A 14,326-nucleotide genomic window follows, 5' to 3' on the forward strand; every position below is an offset into this window, starting at 1 on the left:
ATAGTGTACGTACATGTTACTCACTTATGACTTTTGTATTTTTTTTTTGTACAATTAATATTTAATATTAATAATGCTGCGAAAGTGCCCCTATATTACAAAAGGTCAAATGCAATTTATTAAAATCTCTTTACTGTAGTCTTTCAGGCTGCAGTATCAGTGAAGAAGGTTATACAGCTCTGGCTTCAGCTCTGAGATCAAACCCTTCACACCTAATAGAGCTGGATCTCACAGGAAATGATCCTGGACAATCAGGAGTGAAGGAGCTCAGTGATTTACTACAGGATCCAAACTATTCACTGAAAACTCTAAGGTGAGCCATGATTAAATGATACAATGACATGCTGTTGCATTAATACACCTTACTATTTCACTAATACAATCTGTTGCATTAAAGTAAATTCAAGATAAACAATTTCTCATTTCTTATCAGAATCAGATGTTATTTTTATTACACCAAGTTTAGTTGAATTGAATCCTGCTTCATCTTCTCTTCTGTAGGTTTTTGGGTTCTGCTGCAGATGAAGCCTGTCAGTATGTGAATAGAGTTCTAGGTGAAAACCTGTTACTCCTGAGAGAACTGAATCTGAGTGAACTTAAACAAGAACATAATGGATTAATGAAACTTGCTATGGTACTGCAGGACAAACACTGTAAACTCAACACACTGATGTAAGTTTTATCATTATTATGACAATTTTAATACTTATGAACTTTTTATTTACCTTTATTTTACCAGGAAATAATCCCATTGAGATTCAGAATCTCTTTTTCAAGGGAATCCTGGCCAAGACGGCAGAATAATAGTTCCATTTTAAAAATACATATACAAACATTTAACAGAAAAAGACATTTTGGCAATTTAAACATCATCTCAACATATTCACCAGCAGCACTCAGTAACAGCACATGTGCATTTAGTACTCAAATAGTTCTTTATCCTCATTTTAAATTGTGTCATTGTCACATTGTCACAGGGGTGGTGTTGGTGCAGTGGATAAGACACATGCCATTGGTGTGAGAGACTCGGGTTCGAATCCACTGTGTGACACCAATGTGTCCCTGAGCAAGACACTTAACCCCTAGTTGCTCCAGAGGCGTGTGACCTCTGACATATATAGCAATTGTAAGTCGCTTTGGATAAAAGCGTCAGCTAAATGAATAAATGTAAATGTAAAGAGTCAAATTTTAGCTTATTCTGCAATTTATACCAGGAAAAAGGTGCAAAAACTTTAAAAGCACTTTCACCTAAGACAGTTCGCGTTCGTGGGAATATCATACATGATTTGGCCATATGATCTAAGATTACACTTCCTGGTAGTGACGTTTGGAGTCAGAAGAGAACATAAGTAAGGAGGCAATTTACCAAGTATGGCCTTAAAAAGAAAAATATACCAGTGTTCCAGCCTGCGATTGTGCAGAGATGGCCAACCAACACTCTCATACAAGTTGCAATGATGAGTACGAAAATTGGAATTAGTCACAAATCTTAGTGCTGCATGATATATTGAATCCAGCATTTTCAAAGGAGCTTTGTTTGCATGCATATATAAAATATCACCATAATCCAGCATTGACATAAATGTTGTTTGTATAAGTGTTTTTCTTGTACTAAAAGAGAAACATCCTTTGTTTCTATAATAGAAACTCAACTTTACTCTTAGTTTTTTTGTTAGACCCTCTATATGCTGTTTGAAAGAAATTTTCTTCTAAAAGGAAACCAAGATATTTATAGACTGATACTCGTTTAATTACTTTCTCATCTAGTGTAGCAATTTGAATAGCATCTTTAGAAAAGCACATCATTTTAGTTTTATCAGAGTTTAGTACAAGTCTCAATTTCTGAAGATTCTTCTGAATAATTATAAAGGCAGATTGCAGATCCTCTATAGCACTTGTCAAGGCTGGAGCAGAACAATACAAAACAGTATCATCCGCATAAAAATGACATTTAGCATTTGTTACATTTTTACACAAGTCATTTATATAAATAGTAAATAAAATGGGACCCAAAATAGACCCCTGGGGAACACCATTTTGTATAAATAATGAGTTTGAGGACACACTATGGAAGTAAAATAATGACTTATGTCTTTGAAACAAAAAATCTGAAAAAATAATGCACTGAATTAACAGTACTTGCATTTTAATGCCTTGTATTTCCAGGGCTTGCATCTTTAGGTCCTGAAATTTAATATAGTTGTTCGTTTAAGCTGTGAATATTTCAATTAAAAATATTTCACACACTTTTTTAAAATAAAAAAAAATCAATAATTCATATTCACGTTCCAGAATTCACTTCCAAAATATTAAATCGGTTAAAAAATACGATGTATAATATTCGACAGGCAAATTTCGGTCCATTTTATTTCACTTTCCAAATTCGCTTCCACAAATTCAGTGGTTAAAATTCGGCAGATAATTCGCCCTTTCACATCCGGGAGCTGCAGGAATAGCAGTAGAGCACAGAGGCATAATCTCCAACTGCTGTCAGTTGCTCACCAGCAGATGTCTTCTGATGAAGACCAAAGCAACAGGTGGATTAAGTAATACAGTTACAAAAACTGATCTGCAGAAATTAAGCAAGCGCTAAGCAGAAGTTTTGATTATCGGGGCATGTGGAAAAGCTGATTGTGCGTATGTTTATTTCAACCTCTTTGCTGTTACCAAGTAAGCAGAATTCAAAGGAGATTATAATGGTGTTTTACCCAACGCTTGAATTACAGAACTAACATTACATCTAAGGAAGACACATATTGCTTTCGGTTGTTTAGTTTGCCTAACTTTGTGTCATGGCTTGTGCATCGCTGTGCTGTAATACTGGGGATCCCCTCACGTCACACTCCAGGATTCCCCAATGACGAGTAACGCTTCTCAATCAACTAATACTGTGATATAAGACCTCAGATCTCAGAATACATTTTATTGATGATTATGCAAACTATTTAGACAGTTAAGCAGATGTAATATATGAACGAACGCTCAAGGTTTCACACGGTTTCCCTCAGAAATCTGTTAAAGAAAAGAAAACACATTACGTGGCTCAGCGCACTAAGCGTGACAGCGATTAAAAGACAAACTCACATCTTACTGATGATGCAAACTATATACAGACAGATGAGGATATGAACGCAAGTTACGGAACAAGAAAAAGTGCATGTTATATATATAAAATAATTTATTTAATTTATTTAAAAAATAATTAATGAATGAATAAGGGGGCATTCACATATCGCGCCTAATAACGCGTGGAAAAGGCTATGCGCACCGCTTTCTCCTTTTTTCCAAAGCGCTCGGGCAGAAGCGCTCCTGAGGCTAAGCAACAATGATGCGCTCTCTCCATGTAGACGCGGAAATTTCAGCAAAGGATAAATGGATTTGCAGCACAAAAAAAATCGCTTTCAGTAGCTCTGCTACTAAATTTATTTCAAAATGGCAATCCATATACAGCTATGATCAGCAGTTCCTTCATCTTGGCTGAGCTTTCAACGTTGTTACGGGAAAGGATGAAGATGAATGTTTAGTTCACGCCCCCTAAGAACTGCGGTCTTCTACTTCAAATATGCCGTGGAGAATCACAGAAAGTGACCGAATTCAAGAACATTGTTGCGGCATCTCTCAAGCAACGAATAAACACCGCTAACTTGGAGAATACAGTGAAAACTCCTCTTCTCGCGTCTGCCCTAGACCCTCGGCACAAACATCTCAGGTTTCTCGATGAAAACATGAGAGAAGTAAGAAAAAAAATGTTTTTTTGAACATTATCAGAACATTTTCCTTGATGCGAGTGGTACGGATGCAGCCGCCGCACCAACGATGAAGAGGATGCAATGCCCACTCGACAGAAAAGGCTGAGCCAGTTCTTCAGCGATGATTACAGGGAGTCCAGCCGAGACGAGTGGGAACAGTTCTTGCTGGAGCCATGTATTCCATGTATTCCACCAGATGAGGATCCCATTCAGTGGTGAAACGAAAACACGAAGCGCTTCACAAAACTTATTCGCTTAGCACACCGTTATTTGTGAATCCCGACAACGTCTGTGCCATCAGAGCACGTTTTCTCTGCGGCCAGCCTTATTGTTAACAGACTAAGGAGCCCACTTTCCCCCGATCATGTTTACATGCCCGTATTTCTTAACAAGAACATGTAAAACAATAGAAAAAAAGCAAAAAAGATTTGCTGACAGTTTAAAAGTTAAGTGTATAATAGCCTAATTGCTGCAGGCTGCTATACGTTTTTTCTTTGTTCACTTATTATTATTATTTTTTACTTTTAATCTGTACTTTTATTTGTTTGCACGCATTGTTAAAGGTTTTCAGCTACAAAACACGATGTGTAATGTTCAAGCTTATTGTGTGTAAGCTTGTTCAAAATGACGAAAACAAATGTTGCTGAAAAATAACGTCTGACTCATTAAACTTAATTTAAATAAACGAATATTCGAATATTCTTTTTTTGTGAGCTCAAATATTCGAATGTGATATTTGTGGAAAACGCCCATCCCTAGTAAGTCAGTCTTGTATCTAGCAATGTACTTCAACTGTTGGAACATGAAAACCCTTTCCAGGGATCTTTAATATGTAAATAATTGTATACTGTAAATATATGAAGGGAGGTATTGGCAAAATCTCACCTGTAGAAAATCACTATGAGAAATACAAGATTAGGAATCTTTTGACTGTGTTATTTAAAATTTTAATTAAAACACATTGGACCTTTTAACCCAGTCAGTGGAATTGTCAGACGGTCCCTTGGGTGCGGTAGCACGTCAATAATTTCTTCAGTTTAAATTTTCAGAATATACCTAGATTGTTTTTAACTCATTTTTTTATGTTAATATAAATTGGTTGCATATTGTTAAAACTAATCATGGTATTGATATCTTTGTGTGTCTGTCGACTGCATAGATCAGTGGTAATGGAAATCAATTATAAAGAAAATGCAGCGCATTGGATTCTTTTTGACCCCATTTGCTTGCCTGTATATAGTTTGCATAATCATCAATAAAATCTATTCTGAGATCTGAGGTCTTATATAACATTATTATTTGACTGAGAAGCATTACTCGTCATTGGGGAATCCTGGAGTGTGACGTGAGGGGATCCCCAGTATTACAGCACAGCGACGCAAAAGCCATGACACAAAGTTAGGCAAACTAAACAACCGAAAGCAATATGTGTCTTCCTTAGATGTAATGTTAGTTCTGTAATTCAGCGTTGGGTAAAACACCATTATAATCTCCTTTGAATGCTGCTTACTTGGTAACAGCAAAGAGGTTGAAATAAACATACGCACAATCAGCTTTTCCACATGCCACGATAATCAAAACTTCTGCTTAGCGCTTGCTTAATTTCTGCAGATCAGTTTTTGTAACTGTATTACTTAATCCACCTGTTGCTTTGGCCTTATTTAACAGCCGCTTGCACCACCTGCTGGTGAGCAACTGACAGCAGTTGGAGATCATGCCTCTGTGCTCTACTGCTATTCCTGCAGCTCCCGGATGTGAAAGGGCGAATTATCTGCCGAATTTTAACCACTGAATTTGTGGAAGCGAATTTGGAAAGTGAAATAAAATTGACCGAAATTTGCCTGTCGAATATTATACATCGTATTTTTTAACTGATTTAATATTTTGGAAGTGAATTCTGGAACGTGAATATGAATTATTGATTTTTTAATTATGAAAAGGTGTGTGAAATATTTTCAATTGAAATATTCACAGCTTAAATGAACAACTATATAAAATGTCAGGACCTAATGCTATGTTCACACCACTTCAAGGGGAAGTCGTGGCCTAATGGTTAGAGAGTCGGACTCCCAATCGAAAGGTTGTGAGTTCGAGCCCCGGGCCGGCAGGAATTGTGGGTGGGGGGAGTGCATGTACAGTTCTCTCTCCACCTTCAATACCACGACTTAGGTGCCCTTGAGCAAGGCATCGAACCCCCAACTGCTCCCCGGGCGCCGCAGCATAAATGGCTGCCCACTGCTCCGGGTGTGTGCTCACAGTGTGTGTGTGTGTTCACTGCTCTGTGTGTGTGTGCATTTCGGATGGGTTAAATGCAGAGCACAAATTCTGAGTATGGGTCACAATACTTGGCTGAATGTCACTTCACTTCTTTTTTTTTTTTTTTTTTTCAAATGCGAATAGAGCGTCAAATTCGCGTCTACCGCATATAGTTTGCCGCTTGACCATTTTGAGATCATTCGCTTCATTCGCACGAGTAATTCGCTTCATTCGCGCGTGAAATTAACTTCACAACAGACGCAAATTCGCGTCATGGGGGGGCTTCTGCCAGCTGAGTTCACTCAGCATTTTCAACCACCATTTTATTCGGATAATTTTCAAAATATTACTGTTATCGTTTCATGAAATGTAGTTTTAAAAGTATTTCAGGCGAGAATGTAGTTGTTTTAAACTCAAATATGCGATTTATTTAGAAAGACAGTGTCTATTTAAAAAATGTGTTTCGCCGATTTCGGAGATGAGCTCCATGCGATCAGCGGGAGCTCAGAGCTCAAGTATCCGCCGAGAGCAGCCTCACCTCGGCTAGACCCTCTGACATTTGCCGCTGGCTCTGATGTCTCTTTAGTGGTTCAAGTTAAAATATAATTTGTTTGGGGTAAAACGAAATGTTTCTTATCTTTGGCCTTTATTCAATTAATCTATTAATATGTTACAACCGGAGGCTGCAGGAATATACTATTGAATGAGTGACTCCTAGAAGGCTCCTGATTGGTTAACGCGGCGTGAATTGACGCCAAAGTTAAATATTTTCAACTCGGGCGGCAGACGCGAATTCGCGTCAAACGCTTAAATGCACAAAAGCACCATTCGCGCCTAATGCTCGTATCGCGCGAAATGTCAATTCGCGTGTCAATTCGCGTCTTCCGCGCCGCGCTACACGCCTCATTCGCGCCGCGAGACCCCCAGACGCGCGTAAACGCAACTTTGCATTGACTTAACATTGAAATCATTCGCGCCAGACGCTCTATTCGCGTTTGGTGTGAACACAGCATAACAATGCAAGCCCTGGAAATTCAAGGCATTAAAATGCAAGTACTGTTAATGCAATGCATTATTTTTCAGCTAGTGCTATTCAGCATGCTTTTTTGTTTCAAAGACATAAGTCATTATTTTACTTCCATAACACACCATCAACATGAACACTTTGTGTTCTGCCACTCAAATAGTTGCCAAACCATTTGACAGCTTTTGGAGACATTCCAATATCCACCAATCTCTGAGACAGAATATAGTGGTCAACTGTGTCAAATGCTTTTGAAAGATCTAAAAACAGTGCAGCACAATTATCTTTAGAATCAATAGCACTTATAAAATCATTCAACACTTTCATAGTGGCAGTGACAGTGCTATGATTTTTACGAAAACCCAATTGCGAATCATGTAAAATATTTTTTGTTAATAAGTAGTCTTTTAACTGGTCACTTATAAGCCCTTCTAAAACCTTGGCTAAAGCAGATAGCTTAGATATAGGTCTATAATTATTTGGGTTTGATTGGTCACCACCCTTTAATAAAGGAGTGACATATGCTGACTTCAAAACAATTGGTATTAATCCAGTTTCAATGGTCAAGTTGAAAATGTGTGTCAAAGGTTCTGCAATATGTTCAGCAGCAATATTTAAAAAGTATGGATCCAACCCATCTGGACCAGCAGATTTCTTAGTCTTTAACCCTATTAGAGCATCATACACCTCCTTTGTTCCAATACAAACAAGATCAAAATCAATAGGTACATTTTCCCTAGACAAAGAGTCATCCTCTTGTCTCCTCTGATGTTTTGTTGAATGGTCAAACAACAACCCAGAAGATATAAAGTGCTGATTCAGGGAATCTAACATACTTTTCTTGTCTGTAATAATTTTATCGTTTAACTTCAATATATTTGGCATAACAGTATCCCTAGCGTCAGAACACAGTGATTTTATAACTTTCCAAAATTTTGAGGGATTAGCTGAGCTATCACATAATTCATTTACATAAAAATCTGATTTTGCTTTACGTATTTGAGAGACACATTTGTTTCTCAGGTGCCTAAAATTTTGCCAGTCTGAACTATTTTTGGATTTCTTTGCCATTGACCAAGCAAGATCACGGTCATGAATTAAATCAAACAATTTCTCTGAAAACCACGGATTATCACGGCCTTTAATTTTATATTTCCTAAAAGGTGCATGCTTGTTTATATATTTATAATATTCAAAAATAGTGACATAAAATATTTCAACGCTATTTCAGGATCTGGTATCAAATTCACTCTGGCCCAGTCACAAAGATTAAGATCAATACAAAAGGCTTGTTTACAGAATGACTTCAGATTTCTCTTAATTATAGTACGCGGTTTACATTTAGATATCCTGGCATCTCTCACACCTGCAATAACGCAGTGATCACTCATATCATTTGCAAAAACAGCAGTAGCTTTGTATTTCTTCAGCACATTTGTTAAAAACAAATCAAGAAGCGTAGACTTGTCAGGATGTTAAGGATTTGGCCTAGTAGGTGAGTCTATAATTTGAGTCAGATTCGCTAAGTCACAAAAACTTTTAATTTGATCAGATGCAGATGTTAGCCAATCCCAATTTAAGTGTCCCATTAAAGCCAATTCTGTATATTTTATAGATGACAAACAGTCAGACAATGAGGACAATGTTTCCTTTGGAGCAGAAGGTCTATAGCATCCCGCAACTGTCAAAACATAATTCTGCGATAACTCAATTTTTGAGACTTGGATAATTGTACTGTTGCCTGTAAACTATTTTTTACATAGATCGCCACTCCTCCACCTTTAGCACGACGATCAGTTCAAAATAAATTATACCCCTCCATAAAAATGTAACTATCAGGAGTGGATCTACCCAGCCAAGTCTCGGATAGCACCATAATATCAACATTTGTCGATTTGGCCCAAATTCTGACCATATCAATTTTTGGTAATAGACTTCTACATTTGTGCACAAAACCAATACCTGACCTCTTTAAAAAATCAGCAGGGGTTTGCAGAGATATCATATCTGTCACAGGACCTGGGTTAGGTTGCACATTCCCTGACATCAGCAACATAAGTGTAATTATACATTTCAACATACAGTGTTTTCTGCAATTTTTTAAGTCCCCACTCATTGTGATTTTGGGCCAATAGTTTTTTGATGGAATAAAACAGTCATTTAAAAGGAGAAGACTTAAAAGATGCTTCAAGTCTCCATGTTGTGAAAATAGGCTCCAGTCATACATCCAGCTCCCCTGACTGCCAACTAGATCCTGTGCATAACCAGTAATCTTTGACCGTGATGACATATAAAATGCATTTGAAGAAACGCTATAGTTACTCACTGGGACCTCCTGGTGCACTTCATACTCTGAGATTTTAGGCAGACAGAGCAAAAACAGCAAGGCAAAAGTCATAATTGCCATGATAGACATGCACACCACAGAGCAGGGTAGCCGGGGTATAGTTTGAAGAAACAGAGCAGGGTATTCGGAGTGTAGCTAGTAGAGATCCAGGGTTATAGCTGATAGCTAGTGAAGACCCAGGCTGCAGCTGGTAGCTGATGGAATGGAGGCCAGGCTAAAGCAGGAGGCCAAGCTGTAATTAATGTAGACCCAGGCTGTAACTGGTAAAGTCAGAGTGATACAGCTTTACACCAAAAATGATGAACACAGAGATCCAGGCAAACGCCTAGCTCAGCAGCAGATGGTTTGTAGTTAAAGGGCCAAACTGTTTTAACACAGAATAGTTCTCCAGTTAAAAATTGTTAATAAGTTGTGTGGTAAACCACAACTTTTCAATTGGGTTGCACCAAACGTTGTTTAAGGCAAAAAATAGTTTGAGAAGATGTTAAAATCCATTAAAAAACAAATTAAAACTAGTTAAAACAAACAAACACTAAACAGGACAAACGATAAGCTGCCATCTTGATTAGTTTTTTAGGATTGATTAGTTTAACTTGCTGTTGGATGTTTTATATATTGTTTACTAGAGAGTGTTTATTTATAACTATTGGTAAATATTTAGTTCAAACTGTAACAGTTGTTATTGTTAATGGTGTAACTGTTTTCTCTCAATGCAGTCTTGATAACAGCGATATCACAGAAGAAGAATGTTGTGTTCTGACTCAAGCTTTAAATTCAAACCCTTCAAATCTGACAGAACTGAATCTGAGTGAAACTAAACTCAGAAACTCAGGAATGAAGATCTTCTCAACTCTGTTTAAGAATGAACAGTGTAGACTGAAAACGCTGAAGTAAGTATTTTAGTCAATTTGGAAAAACAAAGACCAACTACTAAAAATACTTTTATCATAGAATTCTCATATTGGTGCACTAAAATAGTTGTAGCCAAATCTACTAGTTGCATAATTATATGTATAGCTTATTTGTTTACTTTTTTTATACAGGTTTAATTGCATCAGTATTACAGAAGAAGGTTGTGCTGCTCTGGCGTCAGCATTCAATTCAAATCCTTCAAACCTGATCGAGCTGGATCTGAGTGGAAATAAACTAGAAAACTCTGGAGTGACTCAAATCTCCACTCTACTGGGAAATTCTCAGTGCACACTGCAGATACTCAGGTTTGAATTTGTGAATTTAGACATGAACAGAAAATTTTTGTCAACAATATCACTTTTGTACATAAACAAGTTAGTATACTTCTGTCTTGAAACATTTCATAAATATTGACAAATGTACATTTTTGGAGAGCTGAGAATTATAAGTATTGTAATCTGAAAAAATTAAAAATTGTTTTAACTAAATGAGTAACAGCATTTGAGACTTCATATTGTTGCTGTTACTTTTTTGCCTCTAGACTCTCAGACTGCAGTATCACAGAAGAAGGTTATAAAGCTCTGGCTTCAGCTCTAAGATCAAACCCTTCACACCTGATAGAGCTGGATCTCACAGGAAATGATCCTGGACAATCAGGAGTGAAGGAGCTCAGTGATTTACTACAGGATCCAAACTATTCACTGAAGACACTGAGGTGAGATGTGATTAAATAATGCACAATCAATTATTTGGCAAGTTAATTATTTGTAGAAATTTTATTTCTGTATTAAAGTAACTGACAGTTTAATTAAAGACTGTCCTCTGAGCTCTTATCACTTTAAACAGACTGATAAGCTCTTTTTGCACTACACTCATTATATCTGCACTGTTATGTTTATTTCACTGGTTTGTACTCTGTCTGCCATGTGCCTTAAGCCACTTTATCTATTTTATTTTTCTTTATTTGTATAGTTTGTATTTATATATATTTAGACAGTACTTATCTGTGTTTTTATGTCTACTGTTAGTATTTAGAGAGAACTGTATGCACCAAGGGTCTGAGAGTTATGCAGTTTCAATTCTCTGTATGTATGTGCTGTACATGTGGCAGAATTGACAAAGAAACAGACTTTATCTTTGACTTTTGAAAGTGTTTCATAACAGTTTAACATCATTTAACACTGTTTACAATCTGAACCAGATGTTTCATTACATAAAGTTTAGTTGAATTAAATTCTCTTCTGCAGGTTTTTGAGAAGTCCTGCTGCAGATGAAGCCTGTCAGTTTGTGACTGGAATTGTGGGTAAAAACCCGTTACTCCTGAGAGAACTGAATCTGAGTAAACATGAACTAGGAGACACACGAGTGAATCAGATCGCTGCTCTACTGCAGGATAAACACTGTAAACTCAACACACTGATGTGAGTATTTCATATGGTTCAATACTTTATAAAATACACTTAACGTATAATATGAATTGATATTTCATTTTACAAAATACTGGCATTTTGGTTCTTTTTTAGAGGACTAAGATTAGTTGAACCATCATATAGATTTATCCTTCTTTAGTTATTAGTTGTGTGCTGTGAATGAAATAATTTGAAGATTGTTTCCAGTCTTTTTGTTTTTGTTTTGCCTCTCACGCTCTCTTTTTCTCTGCAGACTGAAAAATAACAGTATTACAGAAGAAGGTTGTGTTGCTCTGACTTCAGCGTTTAATTCAAATCCTTCAAACCTGATCGAGCTGGATCTGAGTGGAAATAAACTAGAAAACTCAGGAACACAGAAGATCTGTTTTCTGTTGAAAAGCACAGAATGCAAATTGGAAAAACTAAAGTGTGTATTTTCATTCATGTACATTTCTACATTTGAATTTATAGTGTTAATTTGATTATATTACCAGAAAAAATTTAACCTGGAGGCTATCATTTGAGTTACTGTACTTACCTTACTTTCACTTTGATTTAGACTAATATTTTGTCTAACATCTCCTTTTGTGTTTTGAAAAAAAAAAACACAAGGGTTAAGGAATAATAAAAATGTTCTTTGTTGGGAAAATAGTTTTAGTAAGATTTTAGCATTAAATCATTGGTCAGTGCATGCATTTGCCAATTTTAAAATGCTATTATATTAGCATTCACTTTTGCACGTTTTATGGCAATAATTTGTCTAACTTGTTGCTCATTTCTCTAACTATTATTTATCATCACAATATTGGTTTGAACTTGAAGTGTTATTTATTTTGTTTATTTAGCACAGAATATGCAATACCTAACAGCTTCTTTCATATACAGACTTTCAGACTGCAGTATCACTGAGGAAGGTTATAAAGCTCTGGCTTCAGCTCTGAGATCAAACCCTTCACACCTGATAGAGCTGGATCTCACAGGAAATGATCCTGGACAAACAGGAGTGAAGGAGCTCAATGATGTAATACAGGAAAAGTGCTATCATCTGAAGACCATCAGGTGATTAAAACCTTCAAATACTTATTAAAACTAAATGTCAAATAAACTTTCTGGGACGATGCAGCAACAACAATCAGTTGACAAGTTGTATCTTGTTTTGATCCCGTGTTTTTTTGATCACATCATATGCCATATGGAAGATTATAACTATCAGAAACATGTATTTCTTTGAATTAGCCAGTTAAGTAAAAGCCCTTTTAGTTTAATTTTTAAAATGCCCCCATTCAAGTTTTGGTAAACATATGTGTTTGCTGTGAGATCTTTGCTGATTTTTATAAGGTAAACATAACTTTTATATTAGTAATATTTCATGAACACTTACTGGGCTAAAGCAACATACAGTAAGTTTTCTTGATTATTTACGCACCAGTATTTTTTTTAAATTATGTATCAAATATGAAACATATTTATCTCTGACCAAAAAAAAAATGAAATAACAGTAACATTTAAATATAATTTCACCAAGACACGGTCACATCACGCTGTTGAGGAAGCACGCAGGAGGCATGAGTAAACAAAAACTGTCTTTAATCATGGAAACGTGGGAAATCATCCACATTATTGGGACATACAAAATAACAATTGATGTTTATATGTGTTTTATGTAAGTAGTCTGCTTCACTGTTATAAAGATCTCACTGACATTATATTATCAGCTTTTAAAATTGTATCTATAAAAATATAAGGCCAAATAAATATCAGCAGCTGCACCAAATTTTATATTTTCTCAGTTTTTGCCTCAGAATAAAATTGTAACGACAAAAATATATATATGGGTTTACACTTGCTAATATCATGTTCTCTTTAAACAATTGAAGTTTAAAAAACTGAGTAACAATTAAATTGAGCTAGGAATAACTAAAAGCCAAATGGAACCTCACACTAATACATTAACTATGGAAACATATTAGTGGACGTGAATTGTTTTTGCTGAACTCCATAAACAGGAATGGGAGCAGCAAAAGGTATAACATTACAACAAGATCATCTAATCTTAAATTGTCTTCTTATTTCTACAGGTTTTTGAAAAGTCCTGCTGCAGAGGAAGCATGTGAATATCTTACTAAAGTTCTGAGTGAAAGTCCATTACTTCTGACAGAACTGGATCTGAGTGAAAATAAATTAGGAGATCTGGATTGGGAGAAATTCTCAGCTCTTTTGATGGACTCTCATAGCAAACTGGAGAAAATCAAGTGAGTCAACATGATTTTATAGGCAAGGTTATTCCTGTAGAACATATGCAAATTCAAAGTGCTATACAGAAAAAGTGATTACAAATATTCATAAAAGGTGATATGCAAATTCAAAGTGCTATACAAAAAACAGTGATTACAAATATTCATAAAAGGTGTATAAGACATGTAAAACTTATTTTAAATGAAATAAGAGAAAAATACAAAAAATAAAATAATACAGTGCCATCAGTAAATGCAGCACAGTGCTCAGATAATACACTGCTAAACAGTGTTTATAGTCTGGTTTTGAATGTACCTACTGACTTTTCTGGAAGCTGATTCCCACGTGTTGTTGAACATAGACGACCCTTGTTTTTAACCTTAGTTAATAATCT

The 14,326-nt window shown here is 36.0% G+C and overlaps 1 protein-coding gene across 1 annotated transcript in view; it reads left to right on the forward strand.

Moving 5' to 3' along the window:
* The window catches only part of LOC132159554 (uncharacterized), a 1,375,546-nt gene that overhangs the window by 1,107,200 nt on the left and 254,020 nt on the right, over positions 1 to 14,326 (forward strand). The window contains exons 63-66 of the mRNA XM_059569099.1: positions 10,093 to 10,266; positions 10,420 to 10,593; positions 10,830 to 11,003; positions 13,776 to 13,949. Of these exons, the coding sequence (XP_059425082.1) occupies positions 10,093 to 10,266; positions 10,420 to 10,593; positions 10,830 to 11,003; positions 13,776 to 13,949 (696 nt within the window). The remainder of the gene's footprint in view (positions 1 to 10,092; positions 10,267 to 10,419; positions 10,594 to 10,829; positions 11,004 to 13,775; positions 13,950 to 14,326) is intronic.

Source organism: Carassius carassius, chromosome 16 (assembly GCF_963082965.1).
Source record: "Carassius carassius chromosome 16, fCarCar2.1, whole genome shotgun sequence".
Lineage (NCBI taxonomy): Eukaryota > Metazoa > Chordata > Actinopteri > Cypriniformes > Cyprinidae > Carassius > Carassius carassius.